This window comes from Schistosoma mansoni, chromosome 6 (genome assembly GCF_000237925.1).
Source record: "Schistosoma mansoni strain Puerto Rico chromosome 6, complete genome".
Classification (NCBI taxonomy): Eukaryota; Metazoa; Platyhelminthes; class Trematoda; order Strigeidida; family Schistosomatidae; genus Schistosoma; species Schistosoma mansoni.
In genome coordinates this window covers 6,891,877-6,915,802 of record NC_031500.1, presented here as the reverse complement: position 1 = coordinate 6,915,802, position 23,926 = coordinate 6,891,877, and the positions used below count along the sequence as shown (strand labels likewise).

The 23,926-nt window shown below is 35.1% G+C and overlaps 1 protein-coding gene across 1 annotated transcript; it reads left to right on the top strand.

The window, feature by feature from the left end:
- Positions 1-4,051: 4,051 nt before the first annotated feature.
- Positions 4,052-23,003, top strand: Smp_165680 (et translation product-related; the record flags this gene model as incomplete). The annotated part of the gene is made up of 12 exons (XM_018798116.1): positions 4,052-4,144; positions 4,192-4,256; positions 4,291-4,398; positions 4,433-4,512; positions 4,569-4,665; positions 6,374-6,607; positions 8,337-8,383; positions 12,331-12,396; positions 15,384-15,509; positions 18,395-18,515; positions 21,086-21,230; positions 22,545-23,003. 12 exons carry the CDS (start codon positions 4,052-4,054, stop codon positions 22,695-22,697), a joined length of 1,335 nt encoding a protein of 444 aa, XP_018653090.1. The 3' UTR covers positions 22,698-23,003.
- Positions 23,004-23,926: the final 923 nt, after the last annotated feature.

The window sequence follows — 23,926 nt, the reverse complement described above, 5'->3', positions numbered from 1 at the left end:
CAAAAAGCTCACTTCCTCATTGGTTCCCTCTCTTAAAAATGGACACACATCTTTTACACCAAGTACACAAACGAGTAATCAAGTAGGAGCTTGGGTTAGGGAATAAATTTGACGAAAACGGATCCCGACACTTAGGATTATTCTCTCTGGGCTATAGGAGAAAAAAGTGATTTAAAATGATACACAGTATATCAAGTATAAAAAGCCACTTTGCTACGAACATCCTGGCAGAAACTCACCATTACACTCCTAAAAGCAATCTAAGCTAAACTGCCCATCGAAGAGCAAACATGCACGTACACCCTTACTTTTTCTCATCAAGGGTTCCTCTGATTCTGAATGTTTTTCGTGCCGACAGATAACTGCTGTTTTATCTATAGAAGAAACCATACTTGTGGTCGAATAGGTCTTTATTCAGATCGTGGAACAGAACAGCTGGAGTACGGGGCTTCCCTTTACTGACATGTGTTGGGCCGGTGAAATGTCACTGGGCCCTAGCCAAATCACCAGGCGGTCGGCTCACTAAATATTGAATTGTTCACCGATCGTTTTCAAAGTCAAATACAGCCAACTCTATAGACTGGCCCTAGCGGTTGTGGTTGCACCCCGTCCCTTGTACCTACTCTTACCATTATATTTTTGTAGTAACGTCGTTTGTGCCGTTTGGTCATCACGGCAGCCATAGTACCTGGATACGACAAAAGGGCAATCCACGTTATGTATTGATCGTCAGGCGTAGTTGATTGATCATATTTATTCCCCTCTAACCCAATTAGGCCCCAAATTATTCGATACAGATGATCATCTACGTCGGTGATCTACACATACGTAGTTTTCAACATTTGATATAAAACAATGGGAAATATGATGCCTACACAAAACAAGGAAATAAATGAAGACCTAAGCTATAATGTTTGACATTAATCAGATGTTTTCTGCCAACTTCTAAACAACCAAACCAAGTTGTTACATGTTCTCTTAACGGAAGTATCCACAAACACCTCAGCGGATCGCTTGAGAAGGAGACTTGAAGACCACATACTCACCCATGAATAACCGTTTCTTGTTTGGACTACTTGTACCGGATACATTTTCGTAACTTACCGATCACTATCATTATCAAGTAACACTAAATCATTCTTACCGTGCTCATAATTATCTCTGTTTCCGTTTTCATTCTTACACTTTATACTTCTCACATTGTCTGGATTGCTAATTAAACTATTTATTTATTTGTTTACTTCTTGAAAAACTGTCTTCTCTTAGCATTCTGATTTTTTCCATACTGTTTTCTGCATTGCAACCAATCAAACCCCTACCTGAGAATGTGGTATCTGATGGTTCCAGATACCCTACTACCTGAAACAAAGTCACTCACTCAGATTACGGGGTATACGAACGCAAAAATAGCAACCAAAATGACCAAATTTAGGACATTTAATGCTCAGCAATTAGTAGATTTGGGCGTAGCCTGAAGGTGTATGCCTGAACAGTAAGAGGAGAAATATTGAAATTGTCTGAGAGAGAAAAGAACCAGGGAAAAAGTAAGCCGACGACTTGGGAACTACATGGAGTGCGCCTACATTACATAAAGAAGGCGATCGACAACAATCAGAAATAACACGAACACGTTACACTCAGTTGAGCGGCTGGACTACCATCCATTGAGAATTATCAAAGACCTGGGACGAGAGTAAAACAACGAGAAACAGGCGCAAAGAAATAAATGGGATTACGCAAGCTCGTCACACAGGTTTTGGATAAATTAGATAACCAACAATTAACCACCAAGTTCACGAATGTTACTGAAACTGAGTGACCGGACCACTCAAATTGAATCATATAACTGAATTGAAACCATGTCTTAATATCAAGAAAGGTGTTTAAAGAAATCAACTGGTTTACACTTCCTCATCTCAAAGATATTGGATGTTGAGATTTTAATCGTCGCACTCTTTTGATTGTCTTTGAAACGTAAGTGTTTACTTATGTATTTGGTGGTTGTTTCCTGTTTTTTAACTTGTAAACCGTTCACCTCCAGATATAAAATATTATTAATTAAGTCGCTGGCCGATTATTTACCACACCATTCCTTATGTTTTGCATTGCTACGGATGACAATAAGTATAATCCTTTGGCATGATATATATATATATTACTATACTTTAGAGTAAACCATGGTGTTTAACTATTTACGCTAGTGCGCTTATACTTATTGAGTGTCAATTCGGACAAGATCCCTCGTCCTTCGGTTGATTGAAAAGGACGTAGCAAGCAATTTTCACCACCCACATATTTACAGGTGATCAAATTAAGTTACTCACTTGACGTCTCATTCATTTAATATCTAATATGATATGGCTGCAAGATATAGCCGAAGAGTTTGGTTGAAAGCTGAAACGGATATCGATGAATAATCATTCGTAATTTTTCGGAAAACTCCACAATTCTATAATATACCCTTGTGGGCCAGAGTAATTTTACATTGGTTTTCAGGAGAACCAGACACCATCCAGACTTTCACGTGAAAACCCAAGCAGTAAAGCTCAATCACGTTTAACAGGATAGTCAGACACTGCTTGCCAGAAAAGTGATCCTGGGAAGTCTTTTTAAACATATATAAATCTCTGAAGTTTGTGTACAAACTTAGTTCTAGTTTACTCTTGCAGGCTTCGTCAACGTATGCAGACATATTCTGTGCATATGTGTACTTAGGCTATAGTGACTTTGTAGTATCGGTTGGTATGTTAAGCTCATATACCCTTATTCTAGTTTCTGGACAAGCCAATTCACCTATCCATCATGAGTCATGTTTTCACCTTGTTAATTATTCACTTATTAACCATGACCACTTTTTATGTAAGCGTGTGTGTGTACAATTCTTATCCTATTTATCGCATGTCTGCCATTTATTTTTATCTGACTATAAATATTGATTACCGCTTGGTTGAAGTGAGTTGGCTTACCTGCCATCTCCAATGCGTGTCATTTATGATTCGCTCACTGATATTTGTTCATGTGCTTATAACTTTCTAGCCTGCGTCATTTGTCAGTAAAACTGTAGTTGCCGCTTCTCTTTGCCTTCTGATGTTATGCACCATTAAGGTTTGTATTATAACGGTTATTGAGGTGAACGATTAGCGAAGCACGGTATTACATCTTCATAAAGTTAACTATGAATAAAGCAGTGTATGATATTAACAAATTGGTTGTGACACCAGTGTTTTTGTAGGTCATCTGCCAGGTACACATTTCTCAAGTTGTCCCTGGGTTTTAATGGTCCCAATATGACGACTAGTGACAGTACTTGATTGCGAGGTTCAAACTTGTTACCCGATGGTCAAACGTCATGGGCTTCAACCATTAGGTCACCACTCCATACATCACCGTTAACATCCAGCAACTTAGATTACATAATTCCTCAAGCCGTTTTTCGGGATGTTTTAAGGTCCACTTATGTCTGAGCCGTTAGTATGCTCAGGGTTATTAATCAATACACTTAAATTCAACGTATCTCCCTACGCTATAACATATGATTAGATGTGACTCTGTTTAGGTAAGCCACGCTGAAAATTCTCTCCTAAATGGTCTCATTATGACCCAAGAGTTTCGTGTTCATTGCTTTTGCCTCGCGTAGTTGACCTGATGAGGAAAAAATTGATGGATTCTCACGAGTTAGCTACTTTCGATTTTAAGCTATTCAACACGCGTGCGCTCGAGGATTCCGTCAAAATCCATGGCATATAAACAAGTATCTTGCTACTTAATGGATTGGATTAGTAGAAGCTTGTTACTATGACCGTTTACATAAAATCCATGTTTTAGATCCTTAAGATTGATCACAACCTACTCGCAAATTATCGTTAGAAAGTAGATTTGTGATTCACGTCTTATTTTTGCCTATATATCAGTATGAACCACAGCATATTCATAGTCACCACAGAGCTATTTATACGGCAAATTAATTATTTTTCCAATTTTGTTTTGCAGGAAAATTTTTTCTCTGACTATTATCGCCACACAACTCTGATGAACCTTAATTTCTATTATCATGAACATTAATTTGAATATTTACAACGTAACTATTACTGGGTTAGCGTTTTTCTTTCTTTTCGCTGCATTTCAAACAGCATCCTTAACTGCAGTAAGTTGTTTCCCAGTGCATGTAACTTAATTGCATCTTTTTCACAGCAAAATGTTTTAGAAGCCGTCTCAAAACAGCGTAACAACAGTTTTGATGGCACAGGTTACACTAGGTAAATGCCATTTTATGTATAAGTATTGTTACAGCTTAGCAATTGTGTATATCTCATTTGGCTTGTTCAACTGGTTTGCACCAATTGTTGTAATGTATCTAGGAGAAAAATATTCTATGATCGCTGGTTCATTTTGTTATGCGTAGGTTTTCAATGATGATGTCATTTTCTTTCAGTGTGTACATTGCTTCATATATTGAACCCTTTGAGTGGAGCTTGTATTTGGCATCGTTTGTAAATGGGATCGGTGCAGCAGGTATACTTTTGAGTTAGAATTATCTATTAAATGGTCTGCTTGATTCCTCTGTTTAGTGTTATGGACTGCTCAAGGTGCATTCATTACCGATTGTTCTACCAAATCTAATTTAAATCAACATTTCAGCCTGTTCTGGGGATTATTTCAGGCTAAGTAAGCGATTTTATGCATTTTTATCGTTATACCATTTTCGCAAGATAGACGAATCCTAAAGTTATGTTATTATTGTGTCTGTGATTTCCTACGAAATTCTATTTTGTCAACTTAAACGTGTCGTTGCAAACTTACTTATGCTTTCAGTACTTGGCTTCCAGTCATTTAGTTCCGTGTTTGAACGGTACTCTGTCCACTTCGAATTTAACAGGTGGGTGATACGCTTAATACTCAATCATCTACTTGGTTATATAGTTCTCTTAATAAGTTTGCCACTCACTTCCTAGCCTCAGAAAATATCTTTCACCGTCTGAATACGTTTCCAGTTAGACGCAGCTTTCTTTCATAACCCGGTAACTTGTAAATCAGCCGATTCCCCGCCTTTTCCAACCAGTCCCAGTTTCGGCAAATAATAGGTAATGTAGAATTCGCTGGCATGACATTTGTAGGACATGTCCAAGCCATCAAATCCGAAGCCCCAAGACGGCGACACTAAATTCACTGCCAAAATACGCGTTTCTGAACCTCCGCATTACTAATATAGTGTTTCCACTAAATGCCTGTAACCTTCAGAAGGAAAAGATAATGTGGTACAGAGAGTCATTTAACATCCTCAACTTGCAGTGGCCAGGTTTCACAAGCATAGAGCATAAATGCTCCCATTTGACCTTTTACAGACACGGTATAAGCCGTTATGGTTTTCAAGATACGTAACTTGATCCTATTCCTCACGCAATCACCAACATGTTCACAGTTAGCTATACATATGAACTTTTCGACTTTTTCTAACGGCTTAATACCAAGAGTGTGTACATTCACAGTCCCTCGTCAGTTTTGTAAAAGTACTTAGTACGTGTTCGCATGGTATACATACAAACAGTAATTACCAACTGATTAATTGCGGATTGCATGGCTTGAGTATGATTTCATGGTAAAACAATATCGTCCAAATACTCAAGGTCAAAAGTCCTCCAGGTAAAAGTTTCACACCACTAGCTACTTCCATCAGAGCTGTCTCCAAAATCTCATCGATGGGGAAGAGAAATGGATATTGAGCAACTCTACCTGACCCCACTACTGGAATGAAATAGTCGTAAGAGGTTTTCCCTCAGTCTGCCTGAAATATCTTTATACAGAGCCTTCTCATGGATCGTTCTCTCAATATTATGGATAAAACTTGCTATTAAACGTTAAGTTGTATGAACAATATATTCTGTGTCAATCATACAAAGTAGTTGCTTCTGCTAAATCAAACTCACCAACTCCTTGTTGAAATGTTTTGGAGACTGGCTAACTAAACCCAACTCAACATTTTTAATCAAGACTGGTACCCGTCCGATAAGGCCTAGTTCTACTTTATATTTGACAATGCTCTGAAATATGAAGCGAGAGGTGTATCAGTGGAAACATTAGTCCGCTACAGTAAGTATACCTAGTTGAAGAGTTTCAAATATGATTAACGTCAACCACTATTCATCACCGTTATCGTGCTCTTGATGGGACGTTTAGGCACTACTAGATTTCAATAACGTACAACGGTTGATCTATACACCTTATTTCTCAGTGATTCTCCAGTTCATTTTAGTTGAGATTGAAATTACCCAGTTTACAAACATACTTGAATGATTATTTTGTTCTGTTGTTTGTTTAAAAATAAAATCTTACTTCATGTATATATTTCTAATACATTTTTTTTGGAAAAATTCAGTCAAATAGTTGGTGGTTTGTACGCTTACCTATCACTATCGAATATAGATGAAATATCTCCCACATTGCGTATTCAGCTTTATGGTGGATTGTTAGGATGTGCTGTTTTGGGAATTTTATTGTTATTCACGCTGAGAAAGCCTCATAAAACAGACATTTCACACCAACAGTTAATTAATGTGGAGATAAATTCCTCTGATGATAACTTAAGTCAATTAACTCCAGATTACCCAACGTAAGTGGATTTTTTTACATACCTCAACTAATTTCAAATATTGTTTTTGGTTAAATTGTCATCAGCGTTTCCTCCAATACATAGTAATGTGTACATGCATTTATGAAAAATATCAAATCAATGAAGGCAATTTACGAGTCATTAATAATAATAAAAGATGTGTTTTTTGATGTTTTCAACTTTTTTTCCAATGTTAGTAATATCAATATAAGCAGGAAACTTGTAATATTTATGGATAATCCGTCCTTCTTCACCAATGTACCACTTAATTACGAAAATTGAAATCATATCTCAACAAATATTAGAAAAACATATTGGTTTTGGAACTTCCGAAGACATTCTTGAGAGACTATTTTCAAGGTGTACAATAACAATCTGTTTTATCTTTAATAGTTTTTGAATCGGTGGAATAACCATTAAACCCATCTTTATGACTTATCGTAGTCGATTTCGTCCCTTGAAATGGAAAATGAACCTCAAGGGGGTTGCCAAGGTCGATACACTCACAATCTGCGATCAGAAAATTAGTCGAGAAACCGTCAGTGGATAATCTATTCTGAGACGCAACCTCTCACCTATTTAGATTGCTACTTGTTCCTTACAATGGATCATTGTAATTGGAAATCAGTTAGTCATACAGAGTCTAAACCTAAGTCTTCATCCTTGAAGCCATCTACCACTCATATTCTTGATTTTTCTAAACATAGCAAATACGGTAATAGAAAATATTATGCCAGTCTTTCTTTCTGAATCAAATAACCGATTAATCTTAAAGTGTAGTCTAACTCCGAGTACGTTAAATTCTCATAAGTTTTCACGGGACAGTTGTTAGTGTTGCTAGTATAAAGTAAAAAACCACTAAATCAGGATTGTTTAGTGAAGAAAACGTTTTAAATCAAATTTCTCGTTAATTAATCCTCGATGACGTTTTTGGAATTTATCGTCAACAGATGTCAATAGAAAATATCCAGAAGACTTTTAAAAAGTCAGTAGTCAAGATCATATACTAATCCTCTTAAACCTCAGAAATTCCATAAAACATAAACTGTCATTACACTATATTTTGTATTTTGAAATTTAGATCTTCGTTATTCCGCCGTCACTCTTTAGTTCATTAACTATTTCCTCTTTATCTATTTGTTACACTATGAGTAAAAATCGTGATGGCTGGTACATGGTTCGTTTGATGAGGTTGTTAGTCTACATTTAATAAACCTCATATTCTCATATGTAGTTGGTCAAATAAACCGATATGTTCACCTAGTTTTTCATACATCGGTTCCTAGTGTCAGTTTACATTATTACTTTTGATGCCATAGTAAAATATATTGCAAGTTTGGTAGTAAATCACAGTGGACGAGTTTTAGTCTTATTGAAACTCACTTTTTAATTATATTTTTATTTCATCAAAGAAACCCGTTACTATTAATTATCATCATGATATCGAGTTATATCTGTGCATTGAACACAATGTTATACCTCCACACATTGATAAAATTATCACCAGATGATCAAAGTTTGACAAATGTGATCAGTTTTTATTTTCTATTTAATAAATCCACGAAGTAAAATGAATTTATTTTTCATCTTACGAATTTTCAATACTCAGCTATACACAGTCTTGTTAAATGTATTTACTAAATTTTCATTATCATTACCGCTTCTTTTTCACTCTGAAACTAATTCAAATGTTAAAAGTCCATATTTCTAAATATTTCCTCATTCATAGAATACAAGATCGTTCGACAGTTTTTCAATCGACTTTACACTCTTTACGTAAGTTTTATCCTGTTTCAATATGATTCAATAGTTAAATCGTTTTTTTTTCGTACAAAATTACTAGTCCAAAAGTGTAATAAACTTAGAGGCGATTTCTCAGCCTGAATGGTCAAATTTCGAAATCACTTTCTGTCAGTTGAGGTCCGTCAGATGATCATTTTTTATTATCTGATACCTTCGGTTACATGTTTCAAAATGGGTGGCAGTGCCACGATCGCATCCATTCTTTATCTTCCTTTTAATTTCAAATGTTAATACTGATAATTTTCAACCCTTTGTTTCATATATTCTTTTGGAATTAGATTCTCTACTTTTGATTTTAAATACCGTAGATATTATCATTTCCACATCTCCGTGGTATCTCATCTTCATTCATTCTTACTAAACTGATGTAAAGTTTAATATGGATTTGTTGTAGTTTCTACGTTGCTTTTTTACCAACTGAATGACTTGAAACAATCTTAATAAACATTTTATTTATATAGGTAATCAAATCATATGATTATATTTGAAATAATGTTTGAACTCAGAATAGCAACCTTCTCATTCTTGATATATTATTTTATCAACTGAATGAATATAACAGTAAAGTCTAACTCAAAAATAAGCTAACAGTTATTCATGCACAACCTAGCGTTTGACACAAATTTACATCTTTTTACGTTGCCAAACTTCGCATCAACATAATGAAGGGAAATTAACATGATGAAAAACGAAGAAGTAGAAATAACAACATCTATGATAGTTAAAAATAAGAGTAAAAAATGCACTTTCAAAACAATAAATAAAAATTTAAAAGCGGTATTAAATTTCAGGCCACTGCCACCGATTTTAGTTCATATTACGTGAAGTCTTCATTGACAGATTACGGTTACCGCACGTCAGTCAGTCAGCTACAACGTAGGACCAGGCACATATATGCATCGGTCCAAGTTGCCATACCTCGTTAGCACAACAAGATCAACACCGGATTAATAGTAGTTAATTTAGTGTTGGTAGTAGTATATAAATTATAGGTTGTATATAAGGATATAGTATAGGAAGGAAGAGAGATATGAAGCAATTTTAGTCTCAAGGTTTAAGGGAAGATAAAGAGTGTATACACCTACGCCATTGTGATCGATTCTGAGCCATGTCACACAGAGTCTCCAACCATTGGTTACGATAGTCACGCGGACCCCAACCAGGTAGTCTGCATCTGCCAACATGGCTCAGACTAGAACGTACCTCAACCATGTAGTCTGAATCTCCTGACTCAATTCATTTTAACAGTTAATAACTTCATTGATTAACACCATGTCTTATTCGGACCACCCTTAGCCAACTTTCAGTCTACTTCAATGCTAACCATTATTGTGTCGAGTTACAAGTTGGCTGAGCTTACTTAACATATATACCCTAACCACTGCAGTCAGTAAAGGTTTACAACTTTATCTACCGACGTGGTAACTTGTGTTTAACCTCTTCACTATTCAATCAGTTTTTTTCTGCCACATATAAGCAATGTTTCTATGGTATCTGTCGCCAAATACTTACAATCAATATACGTATGTCCTCAACCTTCAAAGACTATTTTTCCAACTGTGAAATGATAAGAGGACTTTTACGTATGGAGTATTTGTGAGACTAACTTAGTAAAATCGGGCTGATCTATCAATCTGTTAGGGATACTACCCCTAACTCAGGGCCTGGGAAGTCGGAAAAATGAAAATTTCACAAATGCGATAAAAATGATCTTAGTGGTCTTGTAATTCCGACACCGGACAATGGGTTTTAAGCGTTCTTTATGCCCTGACGCTTCTGCCTGGGCTGTTTCGCTTTCTACCCTACATATGTGTTGTATGCAGTATAAGCTATATTGCCATGTAGAGCTGAAGATCTTACGTGAGACTGGAGGTTCGCCATTGATATTGTGGATGGTTCGGCATTGCTTTGGCAAGTTTTGCTGACTGTTCATGTGAAAAGTTGGTTTGCTGGTTAACCGATTTCATTCATGCTGGTGGTTGCTTTTCAGTGTTCTCAAGGGCTATTGTCATTGGAGCATTGTAAGACATGTCGCCATTGCTAACAGTAATGAGTTTGACTGTCGTGTAAGCGGGATGGGTCAACTTTGGTCTGTTCATGCTGTGCATAATTGATTTATGCGATCACTAATCGAAATAATTATACATGTGATGTGAAAGTGTATATGGATGGTGCGAATGGTCGACCAGGGTGCTTGGTACCTGTGTGGTTGCGCCACAGGATTGAGCTGTGCTGTTCAGATTATAGCGTTGAAGCCCATATAGTGTCTGGTTCTCCTGCGGGGCGGGATTGAGCTGTACTGTTTGGGTTGTCACGTGAAAGTCTGGATGGTGTCTGGTTCTCCTGAAAACCAATGTAAAATTACCCTGGCCCACAAGGGTATATTATATAACTAACTATCAATCTGTTATGTATGCGGTAGATATTAACACAGCATTAATATGTTCTAACATCTAGAAAAGTTAATTCTCTAATGCATATTATGGAACGAGTTGTAGATTAGTTAGACCTCCGTAACGAATATTAGTGTCTCACCTACTATAAATTTAACCAAGCCTATATAGTTCCCATATTTTCTGTCCAATAAATTCTTTATAGTGTTATGAATTGATTGATTTCGCTGTCTTAGACTTATTTCCAATATAATAACTTGGTGCTAATTGCGCAATTGATGTATGATAAGACTAATTGGAATATCTTGTATTTCTGTAGTATTGTCGTATATTCGGGATTATCTACATCAAGGAAAGTAATGCTCACAAAAATTAGAACTAGAATACGATGAATTTATATTTATTCCAACCGAAATTCTATAATCAGATCAGTATATTCCAAATACTATTTTGTAACTGTGATACTATGAAGACACGTAGAATTAAATAACGTTTTTTCACTGTAACACTCCATGTTAGTACAATCTCCGGATGTATTATCCAGGCTCTCATAGAGTTCGAAAGAATCAACATTGGTCGGGCAATAGCCAAAGAAAACAGTTAGACTGGAGAAAACAACACAATTAAACTAATAGCTGTTAACAAGCAATTCGCTACTCATCGAAATAATCAATTCTTGTTAATTACTATCAGGATCACTTACCAGTGATTAGAACAAATAATCATTTTAAAAAAAAGGGAGTTAGAAACGTCGAAATTCTTAATGGGTCATTGGGATAAAAGGGCACAAGTGGAAAGAGTGAAATAGTCGTAAAGCAGGATATGTTTTTGTTGTGAATTCAGAGGCTGGCTCTTTATCATATGATGTATTTGCCAATCAAAATACAACAAACAGACTACATCGTACCATAAAATAGGAAATAACATTTGTACAAGATCAAGCCAAAAGGTGGCTGTGAACGTGGGCGACGGTAATCAATAAACTGAAGATAATTTGACAACAGTCAATCATATAATAATAATCTATTGATCAAAATGAAGCTTATAATAAGATGAATATAGATACATACAATCTAATCACCGAATAGTTATACAATAAGGATATTTATAGAATATTAGTCCGTTAATGGATCCCGGAAGTTACCCGTACGTTAATCTTCACTAGGATATAGCAGTTTGTAAGTTATATTATTGATAAATATCTGGTCAAATCGACTGATAATGGGTCAGAATATACAATAACAATACGTAAATAAACGATAGTTATTCGATACTATATCTCAAAACTTTGAATTAATAATGCTTATGGTTCACCTAGTTTCTCGAATTTCAAGTTAAGCTTTCCATGTTCATAATTTTCTTTTTACCCGTCCAATTCAAGTAATAAATTTAAATTCATGAAAATCTAGTACATAATGTAGTAACCAGGGTTTTGAATCTATTTTTATAACGAAATATTTTCATTACCTTCATTAAATTTACGTTCTTAACCTTTCTCCCACTATACACATGCATATATTACTCTAGGTAGGTCGGTTAAAATTTTAACTACAAAACCAATGATTTGTATACTTGTGGCAGCAGCATTTACTGGTAAGTTGAAATAAACTTACGATCCTAATTGTTAACTAAATTATCAATTTTTTGAATCTCCTTTCTATCTTGCTTCATATTTTTGTGCATTACCGCCTGTTACTTAATTTTTATAAGTAGCTAAAAACGTTTTAGACTTCGGGAATTGCTCTGCCAATCTAAATGTTTGTCTTCCCATTTAGATCTATTGGTTCGTCCTTCCACTTATAACTGAATATCTCACTTTCCTCCTTCATTAAATATGTATAATATTTTTATGTTTTGGAACATAGCCCTTAATCCATTTTCGCTAATTGTTAATATTCATGTTTAACACAACTCCCTCACATTTCCTGATTCTTAGTTACTCTTTCTTTTTAAATTCATTATTTGAAATGTTATTACCGCTTGAGTATCTCGGAACTGAATTATTCTACCTTTAAATAAGCCTTATTTTTTTGATTTGAGGATTTTTGAAGGTAACAGTCGTTGAACTGGAACACATATATTGATTCAATATTCATCATCGATTATGTGTGATCAAAAATTATAATCTTCACGAGTTCTGTGTAAAAGAGATTGAAATACTTCAAACGTACACTCTACAAAACAGCAAGCAGTGAGTGATAAGTGTATACTTGTAGTCGTTATGTTATGTTGGGAGCTACTTAGAACAATCATCGGTACTTGAAAAGATAGTGTGAGCAGGGCAATCTATCCAGTCAACTTTGTAATCATGTATATTTAGTGTGAATATCTGAATTACTCAAATTAGTTGATTCTACAAGTGTTATATAACTTCGGATATTAACTTACGGCTGTATTTTGTTTTTTTAGGATTATAAATGTTTGGTGTATTAACAAGTTGTAAACGTTGATTTTTCTTTGTTGGTAACATAACGTGATCTTTTCCATTTTAAATTCGTCGGCTTTTTAGGCTTCTAACCAGTGTTTATCGTTTTTATCTCAACTCACATTGCATATTATTAAATTCTGCGATAACTATACAGTTAGTTATTCCTTTGAACATTTCCTTGAAACTTCCATTTTCGAATTGAGGCTGAAGAGGTTTTCCAGTTATTTTTTTGCCCCCACTTTAATAAGGATGCTGCTGCGCCTTGAATAGTTTGTGAATAAAACCTAGAAAGTATTTCGGAAAGACCAACAAAACTTAGGCTACCGTATCCAACAGAAGTTAATGACATTAGGATATGCTCCCATTGTTGTATTATTCTAGTTAATCATCAGTTCAAAACGTGTATGACGTCAGAACACGTAGTGTGAAATCTCTTTAGGTGACATTACAAAAAAAACTATGGAAGCCCATTTCGCTCCCTAATAGATTCTTTGTACCTGTACATCTACAACTCCTGTCACTCTGTAGCTACGTCTAATATTTGGTTGACAGCCAGACAATTGTTAGCAACATTCTTATTTCACTACATCTAGTTTAAACATACTGAGTGCTGAAATAGACAACATCCAAGTTATTCTCATATTGCATCGTTCACGTTAATATTTCATAGTCATGTAACTTGGGTATTAATCAGGATTTATTTTGAAAATCACCTGACTAACGATCACAGTTCGCGGTTTCTGATAAAGTACATATTATGAGCTAACGAAATGTGCTACTAAACAACCGAAGTAACCATAACACTGGCTACTTAACAAATCAGAGTGGTTGATATCTTGGACGCTTATTTCTCTTGTACGAAGTCTCTAACATAAATAAACTTAACGATGACACAATTAGATTATGAATACCCTTGCAGTTCTGGTACTCTACAAACATTATGTATAACCGACCGATATCTGGATGTTTCACGTAGGATATTATGCCCTTCTAGGATTGCATAGACTAATGATTTCAATTGTATAAATTTTACTCATCTATTCTCACTTGACCAGTCATTGTATAAGCATGTGCTAAGGCATTACTAATTTATGATACTGTATGTGCCTTCAATACCTTAGCTCAACCTTCCTCCTCTAAAGTCACTCTGTGATTACTTGCCTATCATTATCTCCTGAGGTTACCAATGGTTTTTAGGTTGGTTTGTAAATTATTTTTCTACTTGCATGTTGTCCTATCGCTAACTTCATAAGTTCCTAATAACACCATATTGAAATCAAACTAGGTGTCATTATTAGTAGAAAAACGATATAAAATTCACAGTCAAGTTGACTCCACAACATCTCCCACATAGTCAGATCAAGTTTCGTAAAGTACCGTTAATAGTTAAAGAAATTTACATCGATGGGCTTCATTAGTAAAATATTTTTATTAAGTGCGTAAGTTTCTTGTTCAGGTATCGACTTTTGTATTTATCAATTAATGTAAATAATTAGTTATCGTTTGCCACTTGACCAATAAAAATATTAATAAGTGTGTTTTCAGGAGAGAATTTATCATACAGTGAATTAACTTAGTGATCAAATGAAAATTCTGAGAAATGTTTAATATAATACAGTTGTAGCGTTCCAGCTAAATATTATAGAACTTTAGGATCAAACACAGGTGAATTTCAATCATGTTGAGAGTAAGTTATTCGAATGGTAGCAGGCACAGTGAATTAACTCAAGTTGAAAATATAAAGTGTTGGTTTCTGATTCAGTGAGTTAAAGGTGACTCACTCTCTGTGAAACTTGAAAATTATGAATTCGACTTCCGTCAGGATCATGGGTACACGTTCACTGATGAATAGGTAATCTTCTTCAATCACCTACTGCATGAAAACAAGGCTAAAGGATAGGATAGTTGTAAAAGTATAGTCTTTGAGAGATTTTCATATGCCAACTTCTAAAACCATATGTTGCTACACCATTACGTTTCTGTCTCCAACCTGATAGTTTTACAACTGAAAACTAGCCACGAACCGATATTTCCTCTGACATGTTTTGCCAATATTCTTCAATCAGCATTAAAAAAGTAATTAAAGGTGCTTATTTAACATTTCCCTCAACATACCTTCAGTTTATCCTACCATTATCTGAAATTCTTGTAGGTATTAATTTGACGTTCTATTCAAGTCTATATGCTTCTGCGTTAGGACATTGTTTACGTTTCGGTAGAAATGCAAAGTCTTATATCGGGTTGGCTGGCCTATTTATTGGAATTGGGGAAATTGTCGGTAAGTAATCATTTATTGGTCTAAGTCTTTATCCCACTTATTTTGTTTTATATAAAGTAATTATCTTTATAAATCTAAATAATATATGAACAATAATTAAAGCTGAATTAATATCAATTCATTATATTTTATAGATTCTCGTCAACAGCTTTATTTATTTATTTATTTGAACACATAAATATTGGTACAAAGGAGCACCAGATACATATGCGCCACACAAATCAAATGAGATTTGTGTGAGGGCTGTGATACTGCCCAGGTGCCTAAACCGAAGCAGGTGGTTTCCTTAGGGGGCCACACCCAGAGCCTTTGGCCTAAAGATCTGATCCACAAGGCAGTGGAGCATCGTAAGGAGATTCAGTCCCATGGTAACCTATGATCAACGATTGATTCATACGCCATTTGTTCCCTCAAGATACTGTAGCCCATGTACACCATTGGTTTGGAATCAGGGTTTTCCAACTCCCCTATGTGGACTTGCCGTGTCCACCAACCCGGTTACAGCGCCGGGGTTTCGCTTTTCGTCCTCTCAACTTTGTAAACAACACCCCTGGTGTCAGAAGGCAGTGAGTAGGACTTCCCTGGCAGAGTCTGTATACGCGTGGCCATGTGAGAGCATTCCGAGAGGGAGAGCGGACTCTCCCCACTTTTGGTGGTACTAGGGCATTTGGGGGCCTTCAACAGCTTACAACATAATGATCAAATGGAGAGATAGCATTATATAATCTAAAGAGAGTAAAAGTGATCTAAACAATGTAAAGGATAATGATTTATATACAGTTGAAAAATTAGTGTAAGATGGTTCACATCACAATTGTAAAATAGTTTAAAACATTTACATCAACTTTTAACAGTTTCATTAATGAAAGTAACATAATGAGCCCAACAATCAATCAAATAAAATTAGAATGGAATAAATCATTTCGATAAAAATAAAGTTATGAATAGTTGGAGAGAATCTATGCAATTTTAGTAAACCCATATTGTTATACGTCAATTATAAACTATATGTAGTTTTTATGTCGGTTTTTTTTGTTTCGATTGGAAATCAACCTATCAGGTTTTAAATCAACTTCATCATTAATGTATACGGTTTTAATAATGCTGTCTTACATCTTTTATCTACATTTAACTTTCATCTACATTATATTAGTAGCACTAATGGAAAATTCATTTGTTGTGATAAAGGTTTTATTCCCTGTGTGAATGATTAACTGTTATGTAATATGTCTATACCGTTAAGTTTATTTCATTTGTCTTACATTTATTTCTTAATAAAATTGGTGTTGATTACAAGCAAAGCATAAATGAAAAACTCTTAATGTAAAGTTCTGAAATAATTCAATCCTTATGATTTCATTGTCTTAGTTGATGTTATATCTAGAGCTTTGTTTCTTACTATGCCGCGTACTACTAGACTACTTGAACGATAGAACCCGCAACGTCGCAGGAGAGAAGACAGAAGACTAGTAAGTAGGAAGTTTATTCTCCAAATCAGTGTCAAAATATAGTACAGAAATCTCATGTATTTATAGTTATTGGTTGAATGTAAATCATCATTTCGGTCAACCAATAGGCACATAGGGGGTCATTCTCATCCATCCAATAGGGCAGCTACACGTCGACATTCTAGAATATTCCCCTAGCAGTGATTGGATGGAATGCCTTCGGCTCTTTCTAGGCTTCTTGAAGGCTTCCTAGAGTTTACCAACGAGCCATCCTTATAGTTAACATTGTCAATATTATTCTCCACTGTATTGTTTTATGAGAGAAGGGGAAATAGATTTGTGAATTATGGCACAGCATGTATTTACACTGTTTAAATGTACGCTATTCTATAAGAGTGTAGCCGAAGCTGGAATTCTTGAGTCGAACTGATTATGAAAACTTAAACATGGCTCTTTAAAATCCACTAATTTCTCGGATTCTTAACGTCATATTTAATTACTTTTTAAATCTTCATCTATTTCCCCACGACATTATCATCGGTAGTAGCACATTATATATGTATATATATTATTCTCTACGACTTGATTATTTGGAGAGGGGTTGGGGTTGGAACAAAGTACGAGGTAGCGCTAATCTTGAATATACTAAGTTGTTCTGTTGAGTCACGTCACAGTCACACTGTATATTATATGAACATGACATGTAAGTAACTCAATCATACAATAATTGATTTATAAGGACCATGAATAATCCAAATTCTTACTCATGTTAATTGTTAAATGCAGCACATTTACACTATTGATTTTGGATCAGGGTTTTCCGATTCTGCTAGATAGACTCTTCGTATCCACCAACTCTGGTTAAGGACTGGACGTCTGCTTCTCATGCTACCACTTTCGCAAACACGCCCCTAATGTGAAGGCAGGGAGTCGGACTTCTCTAAATGCTATGAGTGACCATATGGGGGAGTTCTGAGAGGAAAACAGTCTCTCCCTAGCTCCAGTCATACGAGGACATCTGTGGGCTATATTCACTGCGAAATTTGAGCTTGATATCGAATGCACTTAATTGTAAATCACCTGGTTATGGATATATATATATATATATATATTTATGGAATCGCATATAAGGATATTATACACGAAGAAAGAATCAGTTGGTGGAAAATAATTTTAATCTCACGATTTAAGGGAAGATAAAGAGTGTATACACCTATGCCATTGTGATTGATTCTGAGCCTTGTCACCCAGAAGCTCTAACCACAAGTTACAACGGTCGCAAGGACCCCAACCAAGTAGTCTGCATATACCAACGTGGCTCAGACCAGAAGTTAATGACTTTATGGACCTATTTTGAAATAGTAATAAAAACCTAATTGTTTATATAATTGATTGTAGGTAGTTTCTCTTCACGTTTAACTCGATGGATTCGTTTAGAAGGAGTTCTAGTTATTTTTGGTTATATCAGTGCAATTGTAGCTGGCTATTTCACTTTCATGATGTTACCGACAAACAGTTCTATAAAAGATACGGATGAGCTGTCTTATATTACTCCTAAGTAAGTTCAAATTACATTCACTATAGTTTTTTTCTCTTGTAAGCTAATTCTCTTTACTGACTGACTACCAGATGTAAACCATTGCCATTTTAATTGACTGAATTCTTTAATTAATTGATACAATTTCATCGTTCAGCTAAATAAAAATGACGTAGCCATCTACATTGTTTCGGTTTCAGTTTGTGTCAGGAATCCTCAGAAAGTAGTCGGTTTTCTTTATTATTTTTTATTATTATTAGCTTTATTCAATATTATATTTTTGGTACAATATAGAATTCTCAGCACAAAGTACTTCAACAAGTTTCCGTTTCTTACTTCTTCGTCCTTCCTGACGATAAATATTGAGTGATCGCCAGTTAGAAGTTAGCAGCCCAGTCAGTCGACATCTGGATAATGTACATTCTTCTCGCTGCATATTGCCAGCAACCACAATATCTCTGATTAGGCCCTCTGTAACCTTTACAGTGAAAGGTTGTACACTTTTCAGAAACGCACCTGAATAAGTCGTGCAATTAATATCCATAATGATGTGTTAAAACAAACAAAATTAGATAACTTGTTGAAATATCTAGATGACAGGAACAGATAGCCCAGATGTTTAAACAGACCACTTATTGGAGCTCATTAATATCTGTTTGTAGCATTGAGAAAATATCTTTTCATCGTAGTATCTTTGATTTTGACGTCATCGTGACACTAAGATTATTTATCCACTCAAAATTCTTACCACCAGAAGCTAATTATAAAAAGGACAGTATGAAAATCATCTACATCCCCTGTTGAGTATATTCCAAAGGATATGTGTCTTATGAGCCAAAGCAGTATTCATAATTCGATTGCATTCTATTTAAATGGACGTGGAACACGAAGCGAGCAATATGATTTTATCTTACTAACCTTCTTGAAAGCCCTGGCAATTTGTGGACTGAAACTTGACCTTTGTACTTATAAAGAGTCAGTGGTTGACTTGCTACTATCCTAGTAGCATAAATGAACGATTTAATGATTTTTGCTATGGTTACGGTTCAGCGATCTTAGAAATCCTTTGTCATTTGATTTAGTAAAATTACCTCCAGTAGTCCTCAACTATCGTTCGAACTATTTCAGAAACATCCTTCAAACTCATTCGTTTTAATTACATAACGATTTCGACCTCTAAATAATCTATTGGTTTATAATGAACAACTCTTTCTTTAACTTACAAGTATGTTAATATTTTAAACTAACTAAATGTACTAGCTTTTATATTGCCGAGGAATGACAAAGCACAATAAACTCATCGTCTTCTGCTAATGTTATCATTTTTTATTGGCTTGAATTAAACCATTACTTGAATTCTTGTCTAGACCGTACACCGTACCGGTGTTGTCATGTTTGAGCCCCAACACATCTACTTTGATTTACTCAATCAAATAGTATAGCTATCTGCTTTACTCATTTATTTTAATTTATTTGATGGTCTTCATTCTTCGCTTGAACTCCCACCAATCGCTTTCTTAGCTGGCGATTTCGTTAGAGTATCTGAACGATATTATCCTGTTTTTGGAAACCAAAGTGCACAGCGCTGTGAATACCATGAGTGAGACTGCAAAGTTGTTTTGAATTTATTTTATACCCTTAAACGCAAAAATGTGACGTCAAGACTGCATGGCCCGTGTGGTAGTGGACTGGCAGTTAAAGAATCCTTAGCACAAGTGAAAACCCATCCATCGCACGAGTAAAATATCTCTCTGTTCATTAGACGTAGAACATAGTGTGCAGTATTTTCCTCTATAACACCTGACAATTAAGAAATGTGATTACTGAGAGTTAGCAAGCTGTCCAGGTTACAAGTAATCAATTACCGATTTCTTCAGAATGTTTGCTTGTGATGATGCTATATAATGGAAATTACGATATTACGTATTGAATACAAAAGTTCACTTATCGGTTGGTGTTTCGAGGCTATATCGAATGTATTATACGTGCGCGACTTCTATCTTAGTGTTTTATGTCTCTTAGTGTAAGTATTACTTGATTAGACATCATTTTTTCAAATCACTAACTGCTAGACCAAAGATACAAGTTTCTTGGTTGAGTCGTACAGAACCATAGTGACATAGTGTAGATTCCATTCATTCGTAAACTTTTTCTAAATCTTGAAAAATAACACTACTCCATATTTCATTTTCTGATTTCATCCATTTCTCCTAACCATAATTTTCTTCTACCATTAGGTCAATCCTTTTACTTTTTGAGTTCCATTGCTTTCCTAATTGACTATGTAATTCAGATCTCTTTTATTCTACTTGGAATAAGACGATGACATAATGAATCAGCTATTTCAGACTGTCACAGTAAAATTCAGATTGTGGTACTGGATCTCTGTCTAGTATTTGTGGTGGGACTATTTTCCATATAGTAAATCGTTAATGAGTAGTTCGTATATTCTACAACGCGCAGTTAATCATAATGAAACATAGAATCAGGTGATGACGTCTTGTTATATATTCGGTGCATATCTTGCTTTTAACATAGTCCAGTTGAATTTTGACATAGAAATAGTCAACTTGTTTATATCTTTTTATTAGTGTCTATTTGGCTATGCTCATAGCATTTTTGTTTGGTGGTGTGGATTCCGTGTGGAACACACAAATTTCTGCCTTAATTGGTTTCATTTATGGTGAACATGGAAGGGATGTTACAGTTGGGTTTGCTTTATTTAAATCTGTTCAAGTAAGTATATATGTACATACTTTTGTCTAACTATTAAGGCTATAAATTATACCTTATTCTTATAAAATTTGCCCCTGTCAATTATCGCGTGATAAAATCGCCTATCAAGATACCAACTTATATGACCTTGTTCTTGTGCTAAATTAATGGCACGTCAACCAGCACTAACAATCTTGCGTCAACTTTGAATCCTCATTAGTCCCTCTCACCCAGCCTTGCCCATTGAGCCTAGAACGCTATCTCAGCCTCCACTGTATGAATAATAAGTTTCAAACATACGTAGTTTATACACAAGTAAACCGTATCGTATCATACCATAAAATAAAAAGTAACTATCCAAGATCAAGCCAAAAGTGGCTGTGAGTGTTAGAAACTGTAGCTAATATATTGGGAATATAAGGTCGTATAATAGTGGCCAATAAATCAAATAAAAGCTTATAATAAGAGAAACATAAATATGTATATAATCTAGTCACTTAATAGTTATACAATAAGATATATGTATACATAATAACAGTCCACAAATAGTTACCCATAATTCAATCTTCTTCGATTAACACACTTATTGTAGGGTAGTATACCTGTAATTTGGTTAGCGATGCAAGTGGTGCATGGTTGTGTATGTATTTTGTCGTATAACCTTCACACCGTATTGTTTTTCCTTGGCAATACCCGTTCACCATTATGTTTAACCTGATTCTATGCAAACAAGGATAACTTGGGAACTAGGTGTATTCCAGAAAACATGTTTACATAAGAGCTGCTTATTGAATCTTTTGAATTCTCCTGTCAGTGTTATTTGTTCGGAAATGGATCAGTCAGCATACTCTAAACATTCTAGCACCAAAAATGCAAGTTACTTCGTTAGAGGTCAACCTATAGTGTAATTCTTCAATGCGTGCACTATGCAGATCACACTCGACTTTATTAGAGTACTGTAAACTTTAATTATTTCTAACTTCAGTAACACGTGAAATTCTAACCACGCACATCCTGTAAACTACTGCGTAATGCTTCCTTTAAATAGTAGGCGGCATGAACATTTAGTCCCACTGAGAATTTGTTAGTTAGGTTTACTCATTAGCGATAGCGGCCTACTAAGTTAAAATGATCAGTTCGCAACAGTTGTTGTTGATTCATAACAGTCATTAATAGCTTATTCGTTAATTACTGATGATCAAACTCTAATGAAAACAAGAATCAACCCCTTCTGACAATCTAGAGGTAATATAGGATCTGTACAGTTTTTCTTATTACTCATGCAAAACCTATATATATATATATTGCTCTTTATTTTATGCTTTTGTTTTTTAGTCTATCGTATCGGGAATCGCTTTTGTCTATAGCACTTACCTACTATTACACTGGCAAATACTCATTTTTGTTGTAATGGCTACTAGTGGTTTGTATTGCCTGCTCAGTGTCTATTGGTCACATCTATCTCGCTCAGTAAATTTGATCGCTTAGGCTGAACAAGTTTCTCTTCATGCTAAAATAACAAAACATTAACACCTCAGTGTTCAATAAAAAGTTAACTGTGATTACTCCTGAAAGCCATCTTGTCGTTATTACATATCCCTTTCTAAATTGACAATTTTGAAGAATTGTTTACATAGGGATTTGGCTTTTGTGCATATTTTCTTTCTTAATATGTTTTTTTTTTATTTATTCAGTTTGTTTTCGAATATTGATGAATTTTATTGTAATCACGATTAAGAATCATTACGACACAGTGTGTGCAATTCGTCTTAATAATAGAAGTGTGATTTATGTACTTACTTGTTTCTTTGACACGTAATACACTGACAAATTTTTTTAAGTAAAAGTTCTACTCTGGCACTAACTGAAATGTCATCCTCTTTTTTTAAAAAAAAGTAAGAATCGCATGAAGGAAGAGTTTGAAACCCTGAGTAGCGATGAAATCCGTATTCCTAAGTAAATAATAATTCAGAAGAAATTCGCAAACTGTTTCGGATTATAAAAATTAGCATGCAAACATTCACTGTATGTTTTGAGACTATTTAGCCAAAAATTTTAAAGAAGTCTTAAATGATAGCACCTAAATGCCCTGGTACAGCCGAGAGTGGAGAGGGCCCACCCTCTCTCTCGAAATGCTCTCACACGGCTATATTATACAGTCTCTGTCAAGGAATTCCTACTTACTGCCTTCTCACACCAGGGATGTTGTTTACAAAATTAAGAGGACGAAAAGCGAAACTCCGGCGCTGTAACCGGTTTAGTGGTTACGGATAATTCACCTAGGAGAGTTGGAAAACCCTGATTCCAAACCAATGGTGCACATGGGTTCCAGTATCCTGAGGAAACAAATAGCGTATGAACCAATCATTGGTCACCGGCTACCGTGGGTCTGCATTTCCTGTTTCAATCTGGGCACCCGGGCAGTATCATAGTCCTCACACAATTAAATGAAATGACAATTTTTTGTGTGGCGCATATATATCTGGTGCCCCGTCGTATCAATATTTGTGTTCAAATAAATAAATAATAAGTTATACCAATCAGAATTATTGGCCTAGAAACTTCGTACTGTATTTCGTTTGTTAGGAGAATTGTTCAAATTGCGTTTAACAGAACGTAGATCTGTAACTTACCAACCAAAAGTCGGACGACCAAATTATTGAATAAAAAACTCCATGTGTTATGTTTGTGGTATTACTGGGTCATCTGAGCTTTAA